The sequence below is a fragment of the Vigna angularis genome, chromosome 5, assembly GCF_016808095.1.
Source record: "Vigna angularis cultivar LongXiaoDou No.4 chromosome 5, ASM1680809v1, whole genome shotgun sequence".
In the NCBI taxonomy this organism is placed as follows: Eukaryota; Viridiplantae; Streptophyta; class Magnoliopsida; order Fabales; family Fabaceae; genus Vigna; species Vigna angularis.
Window position 1 is genome coordinate 23,937,887 of NC_068974.1, and position 27,215 is coordinate 23,965,101.

The 27,215-nt window shown below is 32.8% G+C and overlaps 2 protein-coding genes across 3 annotated transcripts; one reads left to right on the forward strand and one right to left on the reverse strand.

The window, feature by feature from the left end:
- The first annotated feature begins 9,131 nt into the window (after positions 1-9,131).
- On the forward strand, positions 9,132-14,377 carry LOC108338894 (aspartate aminotransferase, mitochondrial). The gene is made up of 10 exons (XM_017575959.2): positions 9,132-9,361; positions 9,729-9,814; positions 11,059-11,265; positions 11,409-11,514; positions 11,637-11,741; positions 11,830-12,002; positions 12,746-12,905; positions 13,503-13,598; positions 13,833-13,927; positions 14,025-14,377. The coding sequence occupies exons 1-10, from the start codon at positions 9,194-9,196 to the stop codon at positions 14,095-14,097; spliced, it is 1,269 nt and encodes a 422-aa protein (XP_017431448.1). The 5' UTR covers positions 9,132-9,193; the 3' UTR covers positions 14,098-14,377.
- Positions 14,378-22,126: 7,749 nt separating this feature from the next.
- Positions 22,127-26,999, reverse strand: LOC108340481 (shaggy-related protein kinase eta). 2 transcript variants are annotated; one of them, XM_017577894.2, is made up of 12 exons: positions 26,779-26,999; positions 25,429-25,527; positions 24,931-24,990; positions 24,553-24,825; positions 24,392-24,466; positions 24,259-24,315; positions 23,762-23,902; positions 23,603-23,653; positions 23,427-23,522; positions 23,064-23,147; positions 22,834-22,935; positions 22,127-22,638 (listed from the first exon to the last, which is right to left on the reverse strand). In XM_017577894.2, exons 1-12 carry the CDS (start codon positions 26,911-26,913, stop codon positions 22,543-22,545), a joined length of 1,269 nt encoding a protein of 422 aa, XP_017433383.1. In that variant the 5' UTR covers positions 26,914-26,999; the 3' UTR covers positions 22,127-22,542. The 2 variants fall into 2 exon arrangements, with proteins under 2 accessions (XP_017433383.1, XP_017433384.1); XM_017577895.2 differs by having other exon boundaries at positions 25,429-25,521; positions 26,779-26,998.
- Between the last annotated feature and the right edge of the window lie 216 nt (positions 27,000-27,215).

The following is a 27,215-nucleotide window of genomic DNA, read 5'->3' on the forward strand; positions in this document are numbered from 1 at the left end:
GGCAAAAATCTGATTAAGTTGCAAAACTGATTAGGTGATCTGTTGTGAACTGTGACTGAAAATAGCAAGTTCTAAAGTATTATCCAACTCAGATTTGGCTATCAAATTGTGAAAAAAAAAAGAGCAAAGAGAGCTGGTGCAATTCACAATATTGTTTACTGTTTCAGTAAACTATCTCTGCCAAAATCAAATCAGATATAACTTTCTTCAATCATAACTGGTTCAACTTAAGTCCTTTTTATTGTTTTTAAAATCTGTTCTAGTTCTATTCCTTAGGTTCTATTTGTTGTGCTTACTTTGATCAAAAGCTTTGTTTCTTGCTTGTCATTGTTGAATGTTCTGGTTTTGTCTCAGTGCACGTGTAAACTCTGATCTGTTGTTCCTAATTGAAGTTTTTAATTGCTTTATTCATCTGATCTAGAGTTGTCTTAAGCAATAGATCTGTTGTGATGTCATTGTTTTGTGGTTATCCTGTTCTGTTATGCATATCACTTTGCCTTAGCCCAGCCATTCTTGTTTGAGAAGTTGTTACACTCTGGTTTCTGGAATCTTAAAGAAGGTTTGTGTGCTTGGTAGCATCTTAGGTGGTGGTGGTCTGAAAGACTTTCCAGCTTTGTACTGCCAAGGGAGAATCTCCCTTCCAAACCTTTTCATTTATGTGCTTTAAATTTCAAAAGAGAAGCCTGAGTATAGTGAGTTTAGTGAGGCTGACTTGGCCTAATTCCTTGGCACTTTGAAATAGAGAATTCATTGTTAATCTAACTGTTTTGTGATTGTTCATTGTGCAGGAAAATAAATTGGATCAATTAGATTGGAGCAGTTGTGATTTGCTTAAACTGACATTGCATTCATTTTGGCTTATAAACTGTTTGCTGAAATCATTGAGATATTACATGTCTGAATGTGATTACTGATTTCATGTTTTGCTTACAATTGTTGAAATCTGTTGAGTCCTTATTAGCACCATCACTCTTTCTTTGTTGAGATCATTTTTCCAAATGCATATAGAAAATATTTTCCTGGTATTAATCACATGCAGATTTCAGTTTTGTTCAGATTGATTGATTGTATACCCTTGCATGCCACCTAGTTAGTTGTTCATGGACTGATTTATGCATGAATTGATTTGCTTGGAGTAATTATGCTTGTGCATGAACTTGTTTTAACTGCCAAAGCATCATTCCATTTGTTTAAGAAGTGACTAAAGCACTTAATTTCCAATTCTGACTTCCTGGTTGAATTAAGCACATCATTATTTTTACCCATTGGATTTATCAGATTTTAAATTAGAATTGAATGGTTGCTTAAATCAGTTTAGTTCAGCTTTGAATTACACACATTGCATCTGGTTAATGTCCATTCCTATTTGTATTTGCTGGATTTGGGTTTGATTTTGTATGCAGAAATGAACCTATGTAGAAATGAACCAGTGCAGGGTGTCCAATAGAAGTTGAGATTAGTTTAGAATGAGCATGAGTATAGCTTGAGCAACCAGTAGCAGCCATCTGAACTGAAGGGAGCTTCTTTTATCTCAAACTGCTTTTGATATCCTTAAATTGTTTTGTATGGCCTGCAATCATTGGGATTAGAATTGTTTAATCTGCTGATTTAGTTGGAATTATCTATGCAGAGTTGTTTTCATTGGAATTCAAATTGTCCAGGAGTTTAATTGAGCAGCTGCAGAATCTCACTAGAAAGCTTGTGCAGCCAAGAGAAAGGGAAGTTCTTACTGCCCTATATGTTTGTGCAAACTAGTTTTACTAAGGGTTTAAGTGACAACAGCCTTGATTCATTTGTGTTGCAGGATTGGACAAGTTAATTTCTTGATTTAGGCTGAGAGTTGAAAGGAATATTTAGACTCTTGAAGATTTCGTGCAAAATGGAGAAGTGGACCAGGACCGTAGCATAGTTTGTTTTTGTAATTGTTTTCTTCAATTTGTTCGTAATAGGCTTGTGTTAGCCTACTGTTAGCTTTAGCTTTGTTTTGTAAAAGGCCTTTAAAAAGTCCAAGTATTTGGAAGAGTCCTTGGTGCTCTTTCAAACTCTTGGCAACTTTACTTGCTTTAAATTTAGCATAAGTAGATAGATGAATGTGTGATTTGATTTGTGTTTCTCGTAGGGGTCATTAGAGTCCGCTGGATTCTTAAGTGTTTTGCTTGTTTGCTTTTGTGTTCACGTTTAGGGGTGATTAGGCTAAAAGAGATTAAACTCTAAGCCTTACCACATTAGAGTCCATAATTAGGAGTCTAGTCTTTGAATGTTTGTTTTTTGAGTCGTGTCCTTTGATTTTAAAGGTGATTTTAGTTTAAGGGGTAATTAGTTAGTAGCCTAAGACATTTCTGGCAAGGCAAGACTTGGTACTTAAGCAGCTCTTTAGCTCACCTCTCTTACCTGGGACTTGTCTAAGTGAAAGTTTTTAACCCTCTAAATTAAGAAAACTCTTAAAAACAAAGATGTCTTCTTATAGTTCATATAGGTCTTCTAGGTTAGATAATGTTGATGAAATGTTTAAACAAGCTAGGAATCTTCCATTCTTTGGTAAAGACATAGGTGCATTAACATATCTAGCTTGGGAAAAAGAAATTGATAAAATAAATCCTTGGTTTTATGAAGAGAGTGAATATTATGTCCTTAGCATATATCTCTCTAAGTTAGAAGAGCATGCAAGTGAGTGGTGGGATGAAAGACAATATCATGTTAGGAAAGGTAGAAAGTCCTCCATACGTGATTGGCATGATTTAAAAGCTTGCATGAGAAGAAAGTTTGTGCCTTCAACCATTAAAAGAAACCTAGAACTAATTAGGGATTGCATTGATAATGGAAAATTATTTCTTGAGAGTTTAAATGATCATGGGTTTCTTCGTAGAGAATTAGAATTTGGGGCAAGACTTAAAGAGATCAAGGATAAGAAAAGAGAAAGAGAGATTGAGAGAAAAGAAGAGGAAGAAAGGAAAGAAGAAGAGAAGAGAGAGAGAGAAGAAAACGAGAAAAGAGAAGAGAGAAGAAGAGAGGAATTAAGAAGAGAATAAGAGAAAAGAAAAGAAGAAGAAAGAAATGAAAAAGAGAGAAAAGAAGAAAAGAGAGAAAGGAAAGAAAGAGAGAAGAAAGAAAAGGAGAAATTGTTGCTGATGACAAATTCTATTCTTTTCAAGACTATGGAACCTAAAAGGGAAGGTTTTCAAATCTTTACTTCTTTTCCAATCATGGTTTATTCTTCAAATATGGATTTTTCTTTCAAACCAATTGTCATTATATATTCTATGAAAACATTCTCAAAATATGACAATTCAAATCTTGAGTTATTGTTATCTTTAAGAAAACAATTAACTCAAGACAAAATTGAATTTGGACTTCTAAAATTTTCAAAGATTACAAATCAAAGTATTAGAAGTTCTTATTCTCTTGTTTTTAAAGAAAAATTCTTTCTTGGATTGATATTAATTGAAAATATATTTGATGTTTATTGCAGATTTGTGTTTGATCCCGGAGGAAGAAAAAGTGGATATAAAAGAATAAGGCCACTCCAAGATGGCCATGCTCCCAAAGATTGTGTGGAGTTTCTTCATAAGGCAATTGCCAGATTTGAGGACAAATCTTTTCTTAAGAGGAGGGTATGATGGAATCCTGCTTGACGTACTCCTCCTTTTGTATTTTTACCTTTCATAGCTTAGCTCTTAAGGAGCATGGGTTACTATAAATACCCAACTCCTCTCTTGTATTAGAACTTTTGAGATTAATGAGAATTGAATTTTCTGAAATCAGAAATTATTCTCTCTTGAAAGTCAGGCTAGAGAGTCCAAAGACTCCCTCTAGCCACCTTCCAAGCACCTCTCTCCCTTTCATTTTCCAACTTTCACGGTGCTTCTCTCCTCCACGCTACATCCTTCACTGCCACCTCTCCTCCATTCCACGTCATTGGTTTTTCCTCTCGCGAATCAGAAAAGCCACTTCATCTCACAGTTCACTCTCGCGCACACTTCATCTCACAAAGCATCTCATTCTCTCTCGTTCCCTCTCTTCATCGTGAGCCATTGCTTCCATCACGGTAATCCTCTTTTTTTCCTCACAGATCCATTTTCTTCCACCATTTCTTTTGATTTCCACCGATTGAAACCTTATTTTCCACCATTAGAACCTTTTTCACCGTTCAATCTCCATTTCTCACCGTTTAATCGGTCCAAATCGAGTCTATCCCCACTTCTAGGGTTTCATTCGTGCCTCTCGGGTTTCCACAGATTAAATCCTAGATCCTAGGGTTCCATGTGTTCAATCTCAGTTTTCCCTTCGATCTCTAACTTCTATACCATTCCGCTGCGTCTTTACTCGTCGGAGAAGCTTCGAGGAGTCCAAATCGAGCTCGCACAGCTTCGATCGTCATCTTCTCGGGCGTTCGTCCATCAACAACTTTGATATAAATGTTATATCGCTTAATTTGATGATATTTCTGGTTGCTCACCCTGAAATGTTGTGGTTGTGGTTTTCACCTATGATGATCGTACTTGTACGGGAGTAGATGGTTTGCAGATAAGATCGGATCTAGGAAGCTGACGAGAGTTGGGATGCTATGTTTGGGGATTTATTATTTGTTCCTATTATTTGAAAGTTTTCTGATTCGATATTTTATGTAAAAGTGATATTCAAGATTTTCAAACGATGTTTATAGTTATGATTTAATTTCGCATTTTAATTGAATGATTTATAGAAAGGTTTTGAAAAAATTTTACACCATGGCACCTCTAAAATCGGGGTGTTACAAATTGAATGGTGTAGGGTTTGTTGTTGAGTCATTTGAGACTTGGTTATGGAGTTGGGGGACTAATATAAGAGGTTAGTATCTGCTCTGCACAACTCATGGAAAAATCCACAATCTGCTTGTGCACTTCTCTGTTTTCAAATTCGCACTTTCTAAAGTAAATTCAAAGGTTGTGGAAAAAGCCACAACTTAGTTGTTGAACTTGCTGGATTTTAAATTTGTTTCTCTCGAGATAAATCCACAGGTTGTGGAAATGTTCACAACTAGGTTGTGGAACTCTCTGGTTTCAACTCTGCATCTTTGACATCAATTCTTCCAAAGTTGTGATTTTAAAGTGTATTTCTAGTTCTTGGTTTATGAGCTATATTAACCTGTTTTCTTGCTATTGTTGGAGTATGAGTACTTTGTATATATGTGAAATGTGATATAAGAATGAGAAAAGTGTGTTATGATAAGGATCTCAAGGAGAGATTCTATATTCAAGTAAGTTATGGCGGATGCTCGATAGAGAGACTGCAATAAAATGGTAATTTTGATATTCTACCAACCATTAACTCATGTAGAGTTGAATGGGGTGGTGGAGAGAATGACAAGAGGTCTTTATCCTAGCCCTCTAGGTTTTAGGAGTGAAAGATTTACCTCATTGGTAGTAGGTCGAGTTACCCTTGTTTATGACTCTACAGAGCATAAATACTACCATGAGTGCATTGCCTTCAGTAGTCTATATCAACATCATATTCGAATAAGTGAGTTTAGTGGTCGTGTGGTTATATAAATTTCTCGTTCTTGAATGTTGTAAATTGTTAAACCAAATTATTATATCATGCTTTATTTGTACACTAGCTTACCCTTACTTTTGTGTTGTCTGTCTCTTTGTATGTTTCTCTTTTGTGATGATCACCTAAATGATGTGAGCTTAGGGAGACGTTTTTTTTCGTTACTCCAGCGAGAGGTGAGTGTGTTACAAATGAGAAGTAAGATGATTCTATAGGTATAGATCTTGTCCTTGTGGAAGCTTTAGTTTTATATAATTGTTCTATTATCATCTATGTAAACATTAATTTTACTAGTATTTTACTATTAAAAATGGGATGTTACAAAAACTAGCATAGAAAATGCATATAATATTTAAGTATTCATTCTAATAGTAATAAATTTAGTGAATATTAAAAAATGATAGATCATAAACCACTTAATATTATAAATGATTTATTATTAATTTTGATAAAAATTCATTAAAAGATAAAAATTTATTTACTTAAATATGTTTATATATATATATATATATATATATATATATATATATATATATGTGTGTGTGTGTATTATATATATATATATATATATATATATATATATATATATATATATATATATATATATGTGTGTGTGTGTGTGTGTGTGTGAGAGAGAGAGAGAGAGAAATATACATAAAATTTTCATACAACAAAATTAAATGTCTAACAAATTAAAAGCACTTAAATTTACAATAAATTAGGAGTTAATTGCATATTTTTTGTATTTAAAATGAACATTTTTTAAAAAAGAAGACCCATGGGTTGGCCTTGATCCATAGGACTTTTGTGGGTATTTTCACTCTTAAGAACTTTTGGAGGTGTAGGATGAGAGGTTGGAAGTGTAGGGTGAAACACCCCTTTTTTTATTTGGCCATTTTTTGGTCTTATAAGTTTTTCTAATCTTAACTCACGTAGGTCATGGACTGATCCTAGTCTACATGACTTTTGTGGATATTTTGACTTTAAAAACTTTTTCATTAAAACACATTTTGGTTATGTGAGTTTTTCTAATCTCAACCCATGTAAATCACGATCATGTAAAAGAGATCAATTAATCGATCTAGTGTGATAGATTTTAGTTCAATAGATTTTATCTTAACAAATCAAAGGAAAAATAATTTTCTTCCCAACTAACAAAAAGAAAAATATTCTCTTAAATTTAATTATGTTTTCAGTCATAAATTTAAAAATTTTCAATTAAATTTCTGTTAGATCTTTTATGAGATTTTTTGTTATGATATATTAAATTTTCAAAATTTTATAACTTTTTAATTGAAACCCTACAATTACATTCATCTAGGAACGTTATTTTTATCGTCACTCTCTTTAAATAATGTCACATACATAATATTTTCTTATAATTATTTTTTATTGTAACCCTCAGTATATAAGGTCACCAAATATTTTCTTATAAGAGATATTTCTCAAAAAATATACTGTACTTAACAGAATTGTTTTGAAAGTTAATTAAAATTATAAAATAAAATTAAAATATTTTTAAATTATAAAATATAAAAGTATGATTTAAAAAATATAAAATTAAAAATTAAAATAAATATACAATTAAGAAATATAAAATTAATAAATTGCAAAAATATAAAATAAAAACTATAAAATTATTATAATTTTATACTTTTTTTAATTTTTTAATTTTATAATAGTAATTTTGTATTTTTGTAATATTATAATCTTATAATTATATAAATTTATAATTTAATAATTTAATAATTTTTTAGTTTTGTAATATTATTAATTTATAATTTCACAATTTAATATTTTTATCTTTTTAATTTTATATTTTATAAATTTTTTTTACTTTTGTAAAATTTTATTTTATAGTTTTATAATTTTATATTATTTTAATTTTTCATTTTTAATTTTCATAGTTTTTTAATTTTTTAATTTTATATTTTATAATTTTAATTGTTTTAAAATTCTGTTAAATATGATAAATTTTTAATAAAGATTCTCATCATTATAGTCTTTCTAAAAGAATACTACGTAATGACGTTTAAGAAAAATAATAAAATAAAATAAATGTCATGTCACATATTTAAAAAATATATAATAATATGAATTCAATTTTAAAATTTTAAAATTTGAAAAATTTAATATACTAAAAGAATTTATTAGAGACTACTGAAAGTTTATAAATTTATTGAGCTTAATTAAGTGATTCCTTTAATTAATTTTTCTTACATGTTTTTCAAACCTAAATGAATTCATTTTATGCCTTTTTCTTTTGTTACTTTCTTCCATAAATTAAATATACCCTACTAAGACTTAAATTGAATAGCTTCCTATCATTTTACAAATCTTGATAGATGGAGTGATATTTAAAAAACATGTGCACAATAATATTAAAGCAAATTATTTATTTCATTCATTATTTATTAAAGATATTGTGAGTGACAAAAATAGAAACAAACTTGATGGTTTTTTTAATGAAACAAAAGATCCAGTTACATTTAAATAAATTAATTGACACATTAATTTTAAAAGGAAAAAAGTGAATTTTTAAATTTAAGAAAATAAAAATAAGAACAACGGATGATAAAATTAGTCTTTCTATAAATAGAAATTACTTTATGATGAACAATTTATAAAAATTATTTTCTATTAACTTCTTTATCATTATATTTCCCAACTAACCTATAGAAGTATTATACTATTTTTCTTTTATTTTTATATAATAAAGTGTTGTAAAAGAATGCTCCCCAAATATATCCATAAAAGAAATAATTGAACTAGATGTGTTACAAAGATAAAAACAATAATAGTTTTAGTACAAAACAATTTGCTTTAGTATTTAATAGTAAATGATATTAGTTTCATAATAATTACTCTAAAATCATGTTACTTGACTTGACTGTGTAACTTTTTAGTATTTTATTAGTTTCATAATAATTACTCTAAAATCATGTTACTTGACTTGACTGTGTAACTTTTATACCGGTCTACCAAAATCTTTGAGCAAATTAGAATATTAAATCTATAATAGGTAAATTAATAACAATTTAATTTTTTAAGATAAATTTATATTTAATTATTAAATTAATAAAAAAGAAATAGTTACATTCTATTGTATAGTTTACTAATAAATTAATATTTAAATGTAGCTTTAATTAAAAAAAAACTCTGAAAGTGTAATTTAATATCAAATGAATCTATAAGCATTAAAACTTTGTAGTATGTAATACATGCTAAATTACACACTCATAAACTAAATAATAATTTTAATTTCAAATTAAATTACGACTGAATTACACTATCAACTTTGAATGATCGTTTGTCATAAGTTCTAACTGTAATCAAACAAGAAAATGTTGCACCTTTTAAAATAATGTGAGTGTACTGTGCTGACTACATGTACTTTTAGATTATGAAATTGCAATGCAATTATTTAATCATTTCCAGGAAAAAATATCACAGTGAACACGATTAGCTTCAACCATGGGTCAAATTATAATTATAAAAATCGCAAGAACTAAATTATAAAAAAGACAAAAAGGAATTCTGAAAGTTAAGATCTACAAGTGGTGGGACCCACTTGCATTCAATATATACTCACTGAAGTCACAGCTCGCAGCCAACCCTCTGCTTTTTGTTCTGTTTCCCTGTTTCCACGTAACTGAACTGAGTCATGGCGATTTCGCTCAAAGGAGAATCTCTCCGCCGCATCATCGTTGGGACAAGGTTCATGTCACCTTCGTGGTTTCGGAGTATCGAGCCCGCTCCCAAGGATCCGATCCTCGGAGTAACTGAAGCTTTCCTCGCCGATCAGAGTCCAAACAAAGTCAACGTCGGAGTGGTGAGTTCTGTCTCCGTTTGCGACTTATGTTCTCGCATTTTTTTTTTGTTTTTGAGAAATTGAAGAGAAATTACGTCTGTTGAAGGTGAAATTGATTTGATCAAATCGGATCTGATCAGCTAAACGGCATAGAACTGTTATATTCATCACAGAAAGTGGAAAATGTTTATTCTTCTCTCCTTTTTATTGTATTGTTTGTTTCTTTCATTGTGTTCGGAGCATTGATTCACGCAATTTGTAGGCAGTGCAAAGAAATTTTCAATGGATTATTTTGAAATATATTTAGTGCATGTTTAGTTGAAGTGTTTCTGATATTGATGGATTCTTATTGAGTGTAATTTATTTATTTATTTTTTATTTACAAAAGGGTGCGTATCGCGACGACGACGGAAAGGCTGTGGTTTTGGAGTGCGTTAGAGAAGCAGAGAGGAGAATTGCAGGAAACCAATTCATGTGAGTAAAATAATAATAATAATAATAATAATAATAATAATAATAATATATATATATATATATATATATATATATATATTTATATATATATATATATATTTATATATATATATATATATATATATTTATATATATATATATATATATATATATTCATATATATGCTTCCATGTGCTAATTTGTGGATGTCTCTTAAAGTTTACCCACTAGCAGTTTTTGACTTTTGGTTGTGTATGGACGCCAACGCAGTTTTGAGAATATGATGCTTACTATTTCTTGACGCATCCTTTGAGAGCTACACTCTTACCTTTTCTAATGGGGAATTACGATTCCTTGCACTGTTTATTTAGTTCGTTTAGGTGTTTTGGGGTGATAATGTGGGGAATACTACTTTATTACCTGCTGCTTTTCTGGTTTCCAATCTGAAAACTTTAGAAACCTCATCTTAACTATATCTTTCTATTCGAATGAGTACTTCACTGTTGTCAGAATATTCCTCAAAGTAGGAAGCTGTCAATTTTTTTTCTGAAACTAAGAAAGTAGCATTGTTCTTGAGGATATTGTTTAGTTTCAGTTGAGGGTGGTGAATTTTTCAGTTTGTAAAGTGCCATAAAAAATTAAGTTTAGTTGAATTGGCTTGAGTAAATTACACTCGTCCTTCCTGTAATTTTTTTTTTGGAATTTTGTCTGATACTCAGTTTTTAGAAATCTACGGAAAACTTCTGAATTGTTTTAACAGCTTGCATACATTGACATCTCCTGTACACTACACTAACTCCTTTAATTTTTGAAAAATATTAAAACATTTTTTTATCGCTCTTATTGTAAATGTTAAAGAAAGCAAAGGTATTATGTGCAATCCAAAATATCTTAGGGGTGATATTGTGATTTGCCCAATTGACTTTTATTACCTTACTTTCTAAATTAATTTTGAGCATGCAATAAATGCATTTAACTTGAATCCTCGGGATTCATAGAACCACATCTTCCATCAATTCAAACCTGCATTCCAAGACAAACTTCTAAGGATCACCCAGCTAAGCAATTAGTAATATTCTCGAGAGCCAGTTTCTATTTTCAATATTTTTGTAAAACCTAGCAATTAAATAAAAGTCTTATCATTTAGTAGCAAAAAAACAAGGGTCTTATCGCTCTGTCTATATAATTATATTCCAGCTTCGCGAATCATTTTCTAATAACGGAGTCTATGCCTTTACTTTGCACTGATACAAATGTTTCGTCAGGGAGTATCTTCCTATTGGTGGAAGCATAAAAATGGTTGAAGAATCGCTCAAGCTGGCATACGGAGACAACTCTGAGTTCATCAAGGATAAAAGAATAGCTGCAGTGCAGGCTTTATCTGGGACTGGTGCATGTCGACTTTTTGCTGCATTTCAACAGAGATTTCATCCTAATTCCCAAATCTACATACCAGTGCCTACCTGGGCCAAGTAAGTATTTAATATAAATCTTCTTATAAACTTTAAAATATCAGTTGACTTTATGACCTTCATTTTTTAATATTTTTAGGTTGAATTTTTTGTTGGTACCATGTCTTGCTTGGATATTTATTTCTAATATGAGAAAATTACAGCCACCATAACATTTGGAGAGATGCTGGAGTGTCTATGAAGACATTCCGTTACTATCATCCAGAGTCTAAAGGATTGGATTTTGAAGGACTGATGAACGACATGAAGGTATATTTCTCTCATTCCAAACACTTGTAAAGTTGATTTATAGGTCAACTTTTACAGATGAAGCTTTCCTAGTACTCCATACTCTTCTTACTTCTTAACTTAATTATTTATTACGTATACAGAATGCTCCAGATGGTTCCTTCTTTCTGCTTCATGCTTGTGCGCACAATCCTACTGGAGTAGATCCTTCAGAAGAACAATGGAGAGAGATCTCTTCCCAGATTAAGGTAACAATTTACGGAATAGTAATGCATAAAATCCTTGGGTTTTTTTATTCTGGTTGCTGACCTTGACATTTTTTTTCTTGTTCATTAGGCTAAGGGTCATTTCCCTTTCTTTGACATGGCATATCAAGGTTTTGCTAGTGGTGATCCAGAGAGAGATGCAAAAGCCATAAGGATTTTTCTGGAGGACGGTCATTTAATTGGACTAGCTCAGTCATATGCAAAAAATATGGGACTGTACGGCCAGCGAGTTGGATGCCTGAGGTTAGTAGACTTCTTTAAACTACAACTTAGGTGCAGAATGCTACATGAATAGGCTCTTCAGTGGCTTTTCTTGTGGTTCGACAGTTAGATATGTTGGACCTTGATGATCCTCCAGATACATTGAATGTTGACAACCTGCAGCTATATGCCGATTGTATTATAGTGTTAAAATTATCCGAAATTCTGCTATTCAGTATAAGTTTAAAAGTTAAATTGACTCTGATACCTCAGCTCCATAAGGTCTGCATAGTGAGGTTATAACAGTGCAGGAGCTGGGAAACCCAACATTCTAAAAGTAATTTTTATAATTATCTGTAGCTTGACTTCAATTTATCTCCAGATGCAATGGAATTCCCGAGAGACTTATTAGAATATTATCATTTCTATTATCATATTAGCATTTAGAATATTAGTAGTAATTTTGATGATTATTAGGCTTAATTAAATAGTTATTTAGTCAGCCGTGTTTACTCTCTGATTGTAAATAATCCATAAATACCACAACACGTGCGTAGTAACACCATTTCTCTCAAAAATTGTCTTTCAACTTGACTAAAATTAAAGCAAATAATAAAAATACGAGAACTTGGATCATTTTACATGCTTTGAAGGATGAATCTTGGACATTTTCCATAATATGTCATCTTGGACTTTGGGCACCTTAACAAAATTTTATGTCTTGGCTATGAAATGTGAATTAGTTCTGCAAAAACAATGTGCTCATAGTTTAAACTTCCCTACAGTGTGCTCTGTGAAGATGAGAAACAAGCTGTGGCTGTAAAAAGTCAGTTACAGCTGATTGCAAGACCCATGTACAGTAACCCACCTGTCCATGGAGCGCTTATAGTTTCAACTGTTCTTGGAGATCCAGAGTTGAAGAAGTTATGGCTCAACGAAGTCAAGGTAAAGAGATTTTATTTCTTAAGGGTCCCCCTGCGGGTTTGTACCAAGTTTTCATTTGTCTTACCTCCAGCGGGTAGTAAAGCCGCTATTCTTGAGTTAAGGAAGGAATAAAGTAAGGTCTTGATATGAAACTGTTGAAGTTTACTCTATAGGAGAGTTGCTGTCTTAGCATAACCTTCATGAGGCACTGGCCTTTGAGAAATTTTCCTCCTGCTGTTGCACTTCTGGGTATGGTTTCATGCTGATTTGAAATCCAAGATTTGGAAAATATTTTATATTTGTCAACTTGCCATTTTGGGTACGTCAGAAGCTGGGTTCTGTAAATTTTTTATCCCCACTGTCACGGCTAGATGCTCTTTTGTGTCACGGCTAGATGCAGTTGTGTTCTTTAACAAAATTTTAGGATTTCTTTTGTGCCATTGGTTTTTGTCGTTGTCACTTGGTTCTGTTAACACTAATCAATGTTAATATATTTCAAATTGTATTTTGAAAGGACAATATCATTACATTTTAATAAATTGTCAATACAAATTTACGAGCATAAGGAAGTTGTGATAATAGATTGAAATTGGACTTACATAGATATTGTGTTTGCAGGGCATGGCAGATCGCATCATCGGAATGAGGACCACACTACGAGAGAACTTGGAAAAGAGGAATTCTCCTTTGCCCTGGCAGCACATAACCAATCAGGTTTGGTTGTATTTGTTTAATGCTCAACTGCTTCAGCCACTTCGTCCTTTTTTTTATTGCTTATTTTAGTAGTTTAAGGTTTTCTATAATATTTTTTTATTTCGTTTTTAATGCAACCATGCGTCTTAAGACACACGGATAGATAGCTGAGTGAGAATTTTGAATTGAAATTTCAACATCATATCCCAAGTACTACAAGGTGGTTTTCTCACAGTTATTTTTTTATTTATGTAGATTGGTATGTTCTGCTACAGTGGATTGACACCGGAACAGGTTGATCTTATGACAAGCAAGTTTCATATTTACATGACCCGTAATGGTCGTATCAGGTAATTAATTATACACCCAATTTACAGTTTGTTTTTCACTTACTTTTAGATTTGAGATTCACTATTTTCTTACATTACATATATGTGATTATCACAGTATGGCTGGTCTTAATACGGGCAATGTGGGATATGTTGCTGACGCTATCCATGAGGTTACAAAATCTTCCTAAATAATTCAATTTACCAATTGAACAATTTTTGGTTTTGGGAGGAAAGAAGTCTTCTCAGAACTAAAATAAATATATATTCATTTTTATGAAGCACTCCGATGTGTATCACCATTTCATCATTTTTGTTATTTAGAACAGTTTAAGTAGCAGATCGGATGATAGAGCTTATTTATGACGAACAATATATGTTCACTGAAATGTATTACTTTCTTAAGAAATGACAGTAGCCAATTTAGAGTGTTTGAACTTCTTTAGATAATTAATATGCTTATGTTTGGCCTATGATGTGCAATGCTCTAATCAAACTGTTGATACTTTGTTGACATATTGAGTAGTTAGATCTTGAAAATATCGGCCATGTAAGTCTGAAAAATATTAAAAGAAAATAAAAATTTATTGTTTATTCTTCAATTTGTATTTGTAGGAATTTCATACGAGATAATGTTCATAATATTTCTTGAGTGATTAAAACTCAATTATTTTTCAATTTTATATTAAGTGAATTGAATACTTAAATGTTAGATATTCATGTCTTTCCGTAGTTTAAGTATAAAAGTTGTTTTTAACATAAAATTGAGATACTATGTTTGTTAAATAAAATTATGGATTAACGGTAATGCATTGATAGTATGAAAGAATGTTATATTCTTACTTCATTACAAATTATTGATAGTGATTTTTTAAGTAATTACTAGTTTTAATCCTGTCTTTACGCACGGGTTAGTATTTGTTTGTATCTTTATTACAAGAGGTTTAACAGTTGAGGAAAGAAATAATAAATATTTAAGTTTTGAATAAAATTAATTAGAAAAATGATTTATAGGTTTAAAAAGTCAATATGTCTATACAAATATAAAGAATAAGCATAAATATGTGGAGTAAACTTTCTAATGTATTAACAAACTTGTTTAATGTGTATGATTAAACTCGTATAATTATTGTACATATATGATTAGACCCATCCAATCAGTATATGAACAAACTTATATAATATGTGTTGTAAAACTTGTTTAATTATGGACATACTTATCTATTCTTAGACTCATATAACCAAGGTATGAAATGAACCATTTAATATTTTTTTACTATACTCATTTAATCAGTATATGAACAAACTCTTCTAATATGTATTGTTAGACTCGCTATACTCATAATCAATGTATAAACATATTTGTCTAATTAATGTATGAACATATTTGTCTAATATGTATTGCAAGATTCATTTAATCAGTGAATGAACAAATTTGTCTAATATGTATTAATAAACTCGTCTAATTTGAGTGTGGAAAGACTTGTCTAATGTATATTGCTAGAGTCATCTAATCAATATATGAATGACTCATCTAATGTGTATTGTTAGACTCGTTTAATGAATACATCAACAGACTTGTCTAATTTTTTTTTCTTTATTCATCTAATCAATGTATTTCTAGACTTGTCTAATAAAAAAGAAGATATTATCGCGACCATTATGCTTTAGTTCACCAGAAACCGAAGCATAATATGGCGCGGTGACATTTTTAAAATTTTCGCAATAGTATAGGCCTCGGTTGTTTTAGAACCGAAGCAATATAAGGTATATGGCCTCAGTTGTCTTTAGAATCAAGGCCATAAACCCCAACAAAACACTGACAATCAAGTTAGCTATCTAATGAAAATCTCTGTGTAGGGTTTTTCACCTCGGTTCCCTACAAAACCGAAGCCATAACCCCTGACAAAAAGTTGACAGTTGAAACGATCAAATATTTTGCAAAGATATTAATTTTACGTAAAGAATTTGGTCTCGATTCCCTTTAGAACCGATGCCATAAATCCCAGCCAAACTTTGACAACCAACATCTACAGTCTAATCATCACAAAGGTGATAGTCAGATGGTCAGAGATTAAACCAAAAGGATCGAAAGAGAAAATAACGCTTCTTGGCAACCAGAAGGACTAGAGTTGTTGCATGTAGCTCGATGTTGCTATAAATTAAACCAAAACGCTCTACGTCAAACTTCAACCCTTTGATTTGGCCACGGAACAACAACTTTTAACGCTCCACACCATTGTGGCAGGAGGAGGCTCGCCTGTTAGCCTACTTTTTTTGCCAAGATGAGAAGTGCAACAACCTAATCAAAACCTACTTAAATTATCAACGGAAAATCCTCAATAATAAAATTTTAAATCATTAACAAATTTTCAGATTTGAAATTACTAAAAGAATTTACTGATAAAAAATTAATCAATAATTAAAATTTTAAAATCTATTAATAATTCAAATTTATCAGTAAATTTATTTTCATCAGTAATATTTTGTTAATATTTTAAAAAAAAGTTATAAATGGCTTGACAATACCTATTCCTGCTCATAAGATGGCATTTATTAATGTCATTGAATAATTTTTTATATGATCTATTATTGTGTGTTTTCTATTAAAAATGTGACTTCGATAATTGTCTTTAGTTTTTACCTTCGTCAACATATATTTTTTTGATATTTTTATATTAGTTGTTTAAAATTATCTTTATTCACATAATCAACATGAAAAGGCACTACGAAATAAAAATAAAAAAAAATAATTTGGATATTATTATAATAATTTTGAAATTATAGAATAAAATTATTATTTTTCTTCATATATGATTCAAAAAATGGAACGTGAGTTACTTTTCTTATGGAATAAAATCTAATTTTTGAGTATGTGTGTTCTTAGACAAGAAAATATGATTATATATGATTTAGTTAAGATGGTGTTATCTTGATATTTTGATCAACATAATTTAGCTTGATCATTCAACATAGTCCGAACAAAATACTTTTTAGTTATGATGAACTAATGTTTTGTTATTAAGTGTGATTATTAGATAAAATAACTAGATAAGAAAGGAAAAAAAATTAATATTTACGAATGATGTGACAACATCAATTAAAAGTTCATTTGAGAGAATAAAAAACACTCAAGATATGATGAAAATTCACTTTTGAATTTATTAGACACATTACAAGTTGACTCACAGACCTCCATAAAATTTATGACACAAAGACCAAGTTTTGTGTTATTGTAGGTTAAGTTTGACGTTGTCAATATAATAAATGAATACAATAGATATTTCAAGCATGGCAAATTTAGTGCAATAGATATCAATGCTAGCTCATATGTCATCAAACTTTTTGCTACAGTTATGACAAAAAACAAAAGATCAATCGGTAAGTTCCAACCATCTCATTCAAGACGTCTATAAATAGAAGTTTAACTTTGCATCAATATTTTATGGATGTTGCGGTGAATGAAAAATTATGGTAGGTTTCAATAATAATATCGTGGTATATTAAATCATTAGGGAATTCTTCTAAAAGAAGAATGAATAATAATATTTTTTACTTTTCTATTTTTTTTTTATATATTTAAACAATGTATAAGAGATGGTCTAAGTCACTTCAAATTATTTTGAAGATGTCTAATGTGAGATGACTTTAAGTTAATATTGATGGGTTGTTAGAGGAAGTTATGGTGACTACATTGGGAGTTTTTTTTCTCTTATTTTGGGATTTAAAAATCATATTTTGTTAGGCTTATTATTTTAGCTATTAAGATTTTGTGAAATAATGATTATAATCATGTGTAGTTAAAATGTCATTCATCCTTGGTCTAACATTTTTTTTTTCCTCAATCTGTTTTTTATATTTTTAGAGGAAGATGGAGGAAATACATTAAAAGTTGTGAAAATATAAGTTTAAGATATCTCACATTTTTTGATGAAGATAGATAGTATAGACAAGATAACTAATTTTGGAATTGATAACTAGTTTAATATTTTACTTATTTTATTAGTTTATATTTTTCCTTGAAATAAGTGTAAATCTCATAATTTTCCATTAGTGTAATTTGTTTGGAGGAAGTTTGTTTTCGTATGTTTCTAACATGGGTTTAGTTCCTATAATTTTGTTTTTAATTTGTTATTTTTTATACTATAATTGAAATATAATTGATGGGCTTTGAAATCCGAACCTAATTGAAATGTGAGTATTGAAAATGATGCTTAATATGAATTTTATAAAAAAAATTATTAAGAATAAAGTTAGATTGTTGGATTATAAATATTTAAGGAAATTGTCTACCCAAATAAATGATAGAATAAATGTCTAGATAATGTTTTATAATAAATATTATATTTTATTAATTAAATATAATATAGAGCATTTATAATTTATTTTTAAATTATTTTAAAACTCTCATCATGATATTTATTTATAGATAATTGCTCTAGTTATTGTTCATATTATATTCTAATATTAATTTTATAAAATAATATATTTTCAATCAAGTTTAAGATAAAATAAAACCTGTAAAATAAATATGTATTTTGATTATGTTGATTTGAATATAATACAATATAATAAATGAATAAAATCGGTATTGTACCTAGTAGAAACCGATCGGTCACCACTATAGTCATTAGGACAAATAGTTCTATTAATGTTGAGTCACAATTGGATCAGTGCTTATTTTATTATTGGGTCAGTGCTTAGTTTATGAGCAACTAACCGAATCTAAAAGTAAATCTGTTTTTATTTTATTGGACTTGAATCAGATTAGATCCATGAGATGACCTATAAATATGAGGTCAAGACCAACAGCCAGGTACGTTCTACTCACGCTCAACTCACACTCCACTACATCCTACTAACGTTCTACAAGAACTCAAACATGTAATTGTGATACACAATTCCCAAAATCGCTCCTAACTTGAGCGTCAGAGTGTCTTTTGCAAGTACCTCCCCCCTCCTAGTCAAGAAGGCAACCGAGCGGCCCAGACTAAAGGCAACCGAGCGGACCAGACCGAAGGCAACCGAGCAGTCAAGGCTGAAGGAAGGCGAGCAGCTCACAGACTATCCAGGCGTTCAGAGGCAAGGAGGACACGTCAGAAAGGTTAGTGTCTCGGTCCCACAAAATATCTACCGAAACATTTTGGCGCCCACCGTGGGGCCGGGGGCATCCTACTGAAACCGCAAGGAACCAAACAAGGACGCAGTCTCAACATCATCATGTCAACCGCACCACAACATATTGATCCCGATAGAAGAAACCATCAACGTCAACAAGCTTCAACGAATTTACACCATATAAAAGCATCCCCTGTGACTGATGAATCACCTAGTAAAAGACTCACCAACAGCGTCAAAACACTTCAGCGGCTTTGTTCAACCATTCGGCCACTCGGCCTTACCACCATTTGGCCTCTAAGTTACTCGGCCATTCGGCCTCACAAGTATTCAACCATTCGACCTCACAGGTATTCAGCCACTCGACCTCAACTACTCGACCTTCGATGGCCTCTAGTGTTCAAGCACTCAACCATTCGGCCTTACAGTTATTCGGTCATTCGGCCTTACAGGTACTCGACCATTCGGCCTCAAAAGCATTCGGTCAATCAGCCTTACAGGGCATATGACAAGATCATGCACACATCGCATTTGGTCAATTCGGAGTTAACCGTTCGAGCCGTCCACAAAACTCAGGGAGCGTCCCAAAACGAACTCCTAGGTTCAAAATCTAATCGAGCGGTGAATACAGTCCCCCATGGACTATCACCGAACGGTAAAAATAGTCCCCCATGGACTATAAACAGAGCAGTAAAGACAGTCTCCCATGGACTATAAACCAAGCGGTGAAGACAGTCCCCCATGGACTATAAACCGAACGGTAAAGACAGTCCCCCATGTACTATCACCCGAAGGGTGAAGACAGTCCCCCATGGACTATAAACCGAACGATAAAGACAGTCCCCCATGGACTATCACCCGAATGGTGAAGACAATCCCCTATGGACTATAAATCGAGCGGTAAAGACAGTCCCCCATGGACTATCACCCGAATGGTGAAGACAATCCCCTATGGACTATAAATCGAGCGGTAAAGACAGTCCCCCATGGACTATCACCCGAAGGGTGAAGATAGTCCTCATGGACTATAAACCGAACGGTAAAGATAATCCCTCATGGACTATCACCCGAATGACGAAGACAGTCCCCCATGGACTATAAACCGAACGGTAAAGACAGTCCCCCATGGACTATCACTCGAATGGTGAAGACAGTCCCCCATGGACTATCACCCGAATGGTGAAGACAGTCCCCCATGGACTATAAACCGAGCGGTAAAGACAGTTCCATGGACTATCAACCAAATGGTGAAGGCAGTCCCCCATGAACTATAAACCGAGCGGTAAAGGCATTCCCCCGATGAACGCTCACTCACAGATATTCAGCCATTCGACTTCACAGGCTTTAAGCCATTTGGTTTCACAAGTACACGACCATTCGGCTTCACAGGTATTCGGCCATTCGGCCATCCGGCTTCATAACCCAAATTGTTTAATGTTAATTTGATTGACTACATTTTCCTAATCACATGTGGATTCGAATTGTTTTTCCTCTTCAGTACAGGTGACAAAATCCTGCACACAAACCGTTTGACCTAGGAAAAGCAAGTTCCTCAATACAGCGAGAAAAACCTCCCTCAACTCGGACTTGGGGGGCATATGTATTGTATCTAGTAGAGACCGTTCGGTCACCACTATGGTCAACCAGGGAAAACGGTTCTATTAATGTTGGGTCACAATTGGGCCAACGCTTATTTTATTATTGGACCAATAGTCCAGCAGAGGATAAAATAATCAAAGATATCTGATTAAAGATATTGATAAGTTGTTTATGAGCAACTAACTAAATCTAAAGGTAAATCTGTTTTTATTTTATTGGGCTTGAATCAGATTAGATTCATGAGATGACCTATAAATATGAGGTCAAGGCCAACAGACAGGTACGTTCTACTCACGCTCAACTCACACTCCACTAGATCCTACTAACGTTCGATCGGAACTTAAACATAGAATTGTGATACATAATTCCCAAAACCGCTCCTAACTTGAGCGTTAGAGTGCTTTTTGCAGGTATCTCCTCCTCCTGGTTAAGAAGGCAATCGAACGGCCTAAACTAAAGGCAGCCGAGCGGACCAGACCGAAGACAACCGAGCGATCAAAGCTGAAGAAAGGCGGGTAACTTAAACTATCCAAATGTTTAGAGGCAAAGAGGATAAGAAAATTTAGTGTCTCAATCCCACGAAATATCTACGAAACAAAATCCAAATTAAATAATACTAAAGAGAAGAATAAATGTAGTGAACGAAAAGTCAATATTTTAAAAAACACTATTGAAAAAGTAGCATCGAAAAAAGTAACAAAGTGTTAAAAAAAACTTGTTTATTAAATACTACTATTATAACTGAAATAAAATTTTCAATTATTATTGAAAACTATAAATTGTCTTAAACGTCTTGTCAAATATAGTTTTCGAAATATTGTGTTTAAGATATTTCTTATCATCATTTTAATCAATATTGATTTGGATAAATTACTACATAGATATCCATCCCTACAATTTCTAACATTTAGTACTGTCACATTTTTTCATTTCATCACGATATTCAACAAAAAGGTAGATTCAATACTCTATTATTAAAATAATAAACTAATTTATAAACAAGAACTTAAATTACAAAAACTAAATATAAAAACAACCATATTGTACTTTTTTTGAGGACAAGAAAATAGCAATAATTAGAAACATTTACAATTTGTATGTTTCTTGCATAAATGTATAACTTAATTAGCCCTAATTAGATCAAAAACTATTTTTTATCATATGAAAAGCTACAAAATAAATCAATCAATCATAGCATCTAGATCAAATTAATATTTCTATTACTGATTTTTCTAGATTTGAACCTGTTCAACCAATTCTGGATGTTTGTGAAATTAGTCAGTTTGTTCAATCAAAGCATACTTGACACCTGCCAACCAGCCATTGATCAATTGAACTGGTAATTTACATCCTCCTCTTCCATCTTGATGTACCAACAATATAACATTCAAATATAATTTAATATATATATACACACACACACACACACAACACCAACGTATATTGTTAATACACGTGACAAACAAAATCTTTGTAAAACGGGAGAGAAACCATACCAAAGCATTAAAGAGAGAGGAAATTTCTTATTTTGAATCAACATTTTGTCATAAGCATATTATAAACGACATCATAAATATGATCACATAAAAAACAAGCCAAACTACAACAGGGGCCCCTCATAATTCAGGTGGGCCCCTCTACATATGAAGACATGGTTGCTATCATTTTATACTCCTAGCTTTCTGAAATCTGACCAAAACAATATACAGATGCAGGGATAAGTATGCCTTAACTAGAATGAAATACTAGACTGAATCACCAACTTTCATGCAATGCCGAGCAACCAGCACTTGTATACATCTTCACAAGGGGGGGAAAACTGCAGATTAAGCTGGAACCCCCAGTTATATATAGGCCACAATCAGCCCCTCTGTTGATTCACATCAATTGCTACTCATCGTTTCATTATCCCTTTATATTTATGTACCGGTGGAATGAGGGGAACTGAGACCAGTCTGCCGTCTAATATGCTCTGGGATCAGCCTATTGACCATTTCAGGTGATACTCCAGCCAACTGTCGTCAAGTTTTCATCACAGATTCATTAAGAGAATTTTTGGGGTTAGAAACTGTTCACAAATTAGGTGTATGAGAAATTGTTAATTTGTTTGGATCATGAAGAACAGTGGCAAAGCTAGTCACAGTAAAAAAAAGCTGCAGCCTATACATGTCATGCCACATTTAATATAAAAACATAACTTATGCACGTACTTCCTGTTTAAAGTTGAAAAGCGGGGGCAATGGACGGCCATTAGGTAGACGAGCATTTGGCTCGCGGAGCTCATCAAAGAAAGGATGTGCACATGCTTCCAGCTGAAATAACAAAGGCCATTAGTGAAAATTATGCCAATTGAGTTTACTAATTCCACAACATACCACAAGTATTGTAGATCTAATATCATGGTAGTAGTGAAGGGAGTTATATTTATCGTTCAACTCACCGCAGTGCAACGGAGACTAGGTGAGTATTGGAGAAGCCTGGATGCAAGGTCAATTGCTTCCGGAGGCATTCGCTTATGGAAAACCTGGAACATAAATCATCAAAATAATTGAGTCAATAACTAGCAAATGATTAATAGTCAACGACCAAGCTTTATCTTACTAGGTGAGGTAGGTTAAATCATCAAACTCATCAGTTAAACATAAAGAATGGAAAGCACCCTCAAAAACCTGGTTGTTGTAACATGTAAAGCAAGCTATTCACTTTAAATTGGACAACTATTTTTCAAACTTTTTAATCTGTATTTAAAGTCTAAAAGAAATTGTTGAATATCATAAGGAGGATGGTTGAGAAATGACATTACCTTGTGCCAAGGATGAGCTTTAATCTGAGGGAATCTAAAATCTGTATATTCTGAGTTCAGGCAACGAATTTCCTCTCGTGTGGGGGTACCGAGAACCTACAAGAAAACACATAAATAATGACCTCTGCAAATATATGTTGCAAACCACAGAGACAACAATGTAGAAGAGAAATTACCTTAATAATTTCCACAAGTTGGTCCACCTGATTTTCTCCAGGAAATAGTGGCTATATAAACATTTGAAACTATGGGAAGTCAATATAACATATCTCAATAAAAAGGACAAAAACTTTGGTATGAGCAACATTAATACATAGATAGCCAGAATGTTTAACCTGTCCTAGAAGAAGTTCAGCAAGAACACAACCAGCTGACCATATATCAATAGAAGCTGTGTATTCTGTTGCACCAAATATTAGTTCTGGAGCTCGATAGTAACGTGAACATATGTATGAAATGTTTGATTCACCCTTGACCTGATATAATTTTTTTTTGTGGAAGAATAATATCATAATAATATCCTAGCAAGTTGTGAACATGAGAAGCTTCATGAAATTGATAACTGAATTAAAAAAATCACATGTTACATCCACCAGTTCCATTTATTTTTCATATAATAGAAAAGAAAAAGGGTCAGAGTAAATATTCTTGGCATCATTATCATCACATAAACAGGTTATTAAATCAGTATTGCATTTATGGAAAGATCTTATAATAGCTTTAGCATAGCTAAGTTCACTGGGAAGTATGTGATTTTAGTATTCCTCCATTATCATGGAGGCATATGAGCATGAAGCAATAATATGTACAAGAACTACGAAGATCAACATACCAGAACTTTGGCACTCCCAAAATCACAAAGCTTAACTTGGTGAGTAAGAGGGTGAACCTGTAGTCATGTATGCAAAAAGATTTAGAATAAATTAATACAACTCAGAGGGAAAGACATTCAAAGAAGAACGTACCAAAAGATTTTGAGGCTTCACATCCCTATGGCAAACTCCCAGTGTGGTATGGATATATGCTAATCCCCTAAAGATCTAAACATCAAATTCAAACCCAATCATTAAAAGGTATTGAATCGACACATGAACCAAGTTGCAAAACAGAAAAAAAGAGTTCATACTTGATATGTGTACAGTTTTGCATAGATGAGAGGCATCCTCTGGTTCATAGTATTGTAGTGTTTTATAACTCGGTACATTGTCTCAGGGACATATTCCATTACTAAGTTCAGAAAAAGTTCATCTCTGCTTGTTGTGGAGAAGAAACAGTGCTTCAGGGAAATTACATTTGGGTGATCCATTAAACGCATTAACTGCAATTCACGATTTTTGTATCTCCTGTCTTGCAAGACCTTTTTAATAGCCACTGGCTCTCCAGTCTCCAAGCACTTTGCCTATGTTTTAGGTAGAAAAAAGAATACCATCCGATGGTGGAAAACAATGAGATACTCGATAGGAGAGAAAGAATGGGTGTCAACTTGGTGATTGTTCATCCGTACCTGGAAAACAACTCCAAATGATCCAGTGCCAACAACACGTTCTGCCATGTAACTGATTGTCTGCAAGCGGTATGAGCGAAGGAATCACACAAATAAGTTAAGCAGAATAAACAAATTATGAAACTCATATAATATCACCAATTTTATGCATAAAGTTATTGAACCTTCATAATTAAATTCTTCAAAATTATACATCTTGTAAGGACTAACATTAGTTAATAAATAAAAAATTATCGTGAGGTAGGCACTGGGGAAATAAGCCAACTTTGATTGGTGACCGGTATTATATTTTGAAAAGCCTTACATGTAATGGGAAATTTATTAATTTCGATTCCCATCCAGTAAATGTCATTCCATTCTATCCCCCCAAAAGAAATGAATAACTATCAAAATGATAACCACTTTACACAACAACACATACAATTTAAGAGGGCATGAAGCAAAATTTTTACAAAAAACTGTAGGTTAAGAAGGAAGGGGGCTAGAACACATTCATACTTGTTTAGGTTCCCCATTTTTGCCTCCAATAGTGGTGGAGATTATGTGGCCTGTGACGGCATCATTCCCCTCAATGACAGTAGTTGACATATCCTGCAACTTATAGCAACATATAGATATTTAATGAAGTAATGCAAATTTCTTAATACAGTAGTTGAATGCCATATTTTTATTGATACAACATCAATAATAACATGTTTAAAACTATCATCGATAATTTGGTTACGGAACATCCACAAAATATTGCAACATCATTTGCCTATCAAGAATCATATGCATGCGGTGGCAGACACACTAATGCATATATCGTTGTTAATTTGAGAAGGAGAAAACATAAGAAAGAAAGGGTAGTATAGGATCTCAAGATAATCCATTGGTTAAAACAAATGTTATACGAGAAGAAAATTGCACAGCGATGGAACATAAAGCATCAGAAGGTTACCAGATGAAATCAGCCAAAGATCAGATTGTGAGTTGAAGAAAGGCAAAGTGGAAAGAGCTCAGAGACAACATACATCAGCTAAAGTTAAATCAGGTTAAGCAGCTCACAAGAAAGCATAAAGAAAGGCTCCAATATAACTCAAGACACATACAAACAGAATCTAAGGACACTAATTCCCTGAACCAAAGCAAACTAACCGTTTGAACTTTTGAACAACAATCTACCACAAGGGAAGGAAAGACGTTACTCACACACATAAAAAAGATATAAACAAAATCTATTCAGAATTAACATAGCTAAAGACAATTAACAGTAGATTAGAGACAAGTCAAATAAAAATGACCTAAAACCAAAACAGACTAAAAGATAATTGTTATCAGCGGGAAAATTGGCATTGCTAAATAAGAATGTTTGCTCAGGTCAGCTAAGTACACCTAATCAGAATCTCTTTCCTTGAATTAAAGGAAACAAAAAACTGAAACATGGGATTCCACATTTTTACTTCTTTTGATTCCTTTGCTTTTCTCCAAACACCAAAATCAGAAAGAAAAAAAGAAAAAAAAAACTTCCTAACTTCAATTTCTTCAGGGTTAAAGATCCCCACCTTCAAAGCATCAACCAAAACACACTCCAAAATAGTAAAACTTAATTTCCTTTCCTATTTTTTCAAATTCGCCAACGACAATAAACATCACTCTCCGAAAGAACAATAAAACCACTCCAATCATCGGGGTCGCCGGAGATTTCTCCGTTGAGCACGTAAAACCGGTAGATCCTTCAAAATTTCGGCGACTCCAAAGCTTCCGAGGCGAATCGACGTGATCGGAGCTCCGGCAAGTCCAAAACCAGTCAAAAGCTTAAGAGAGCGAGAGATAACGATTTTCTATGAGTGCAATGAGCAGAAGTACCTTATCGGTCTCCATATCGGAGCTCCGGCGTGGCACTTCGTGTTGCGGCTGAGACTGCTGCGGTTGTGATGGCTGCAAAGGCAACGCCGCTGACGGCGGTTGGTGTTGGTGGTGCCCCATGGGCATGGAGGCCATATGATGTGAGACACAGTCTTGTTCGTTTCTCTCTCCTCACTTTCTCTCTCTACACCCTTTTTTCGTTTTTCTTTTCTCTCTCTCTTGGCCTGTCTGTTTTGTTCAAGGAGAGAGAAAGAGAGGAAGCTCACGCGAGTTTCGGGAGAGTGTAAACACGCGTGAATCAGAGCCGTAGTCTTTCGATTCAGTGTGGTAAGTTACAGGGGAACCGATGTTACGTTTGCATGCAGGTATGTACTGTCCACCTGTCATGACTACTACAGATAGCACCGAAAGAGAGTTAATTTTAATCGCTAGATCTG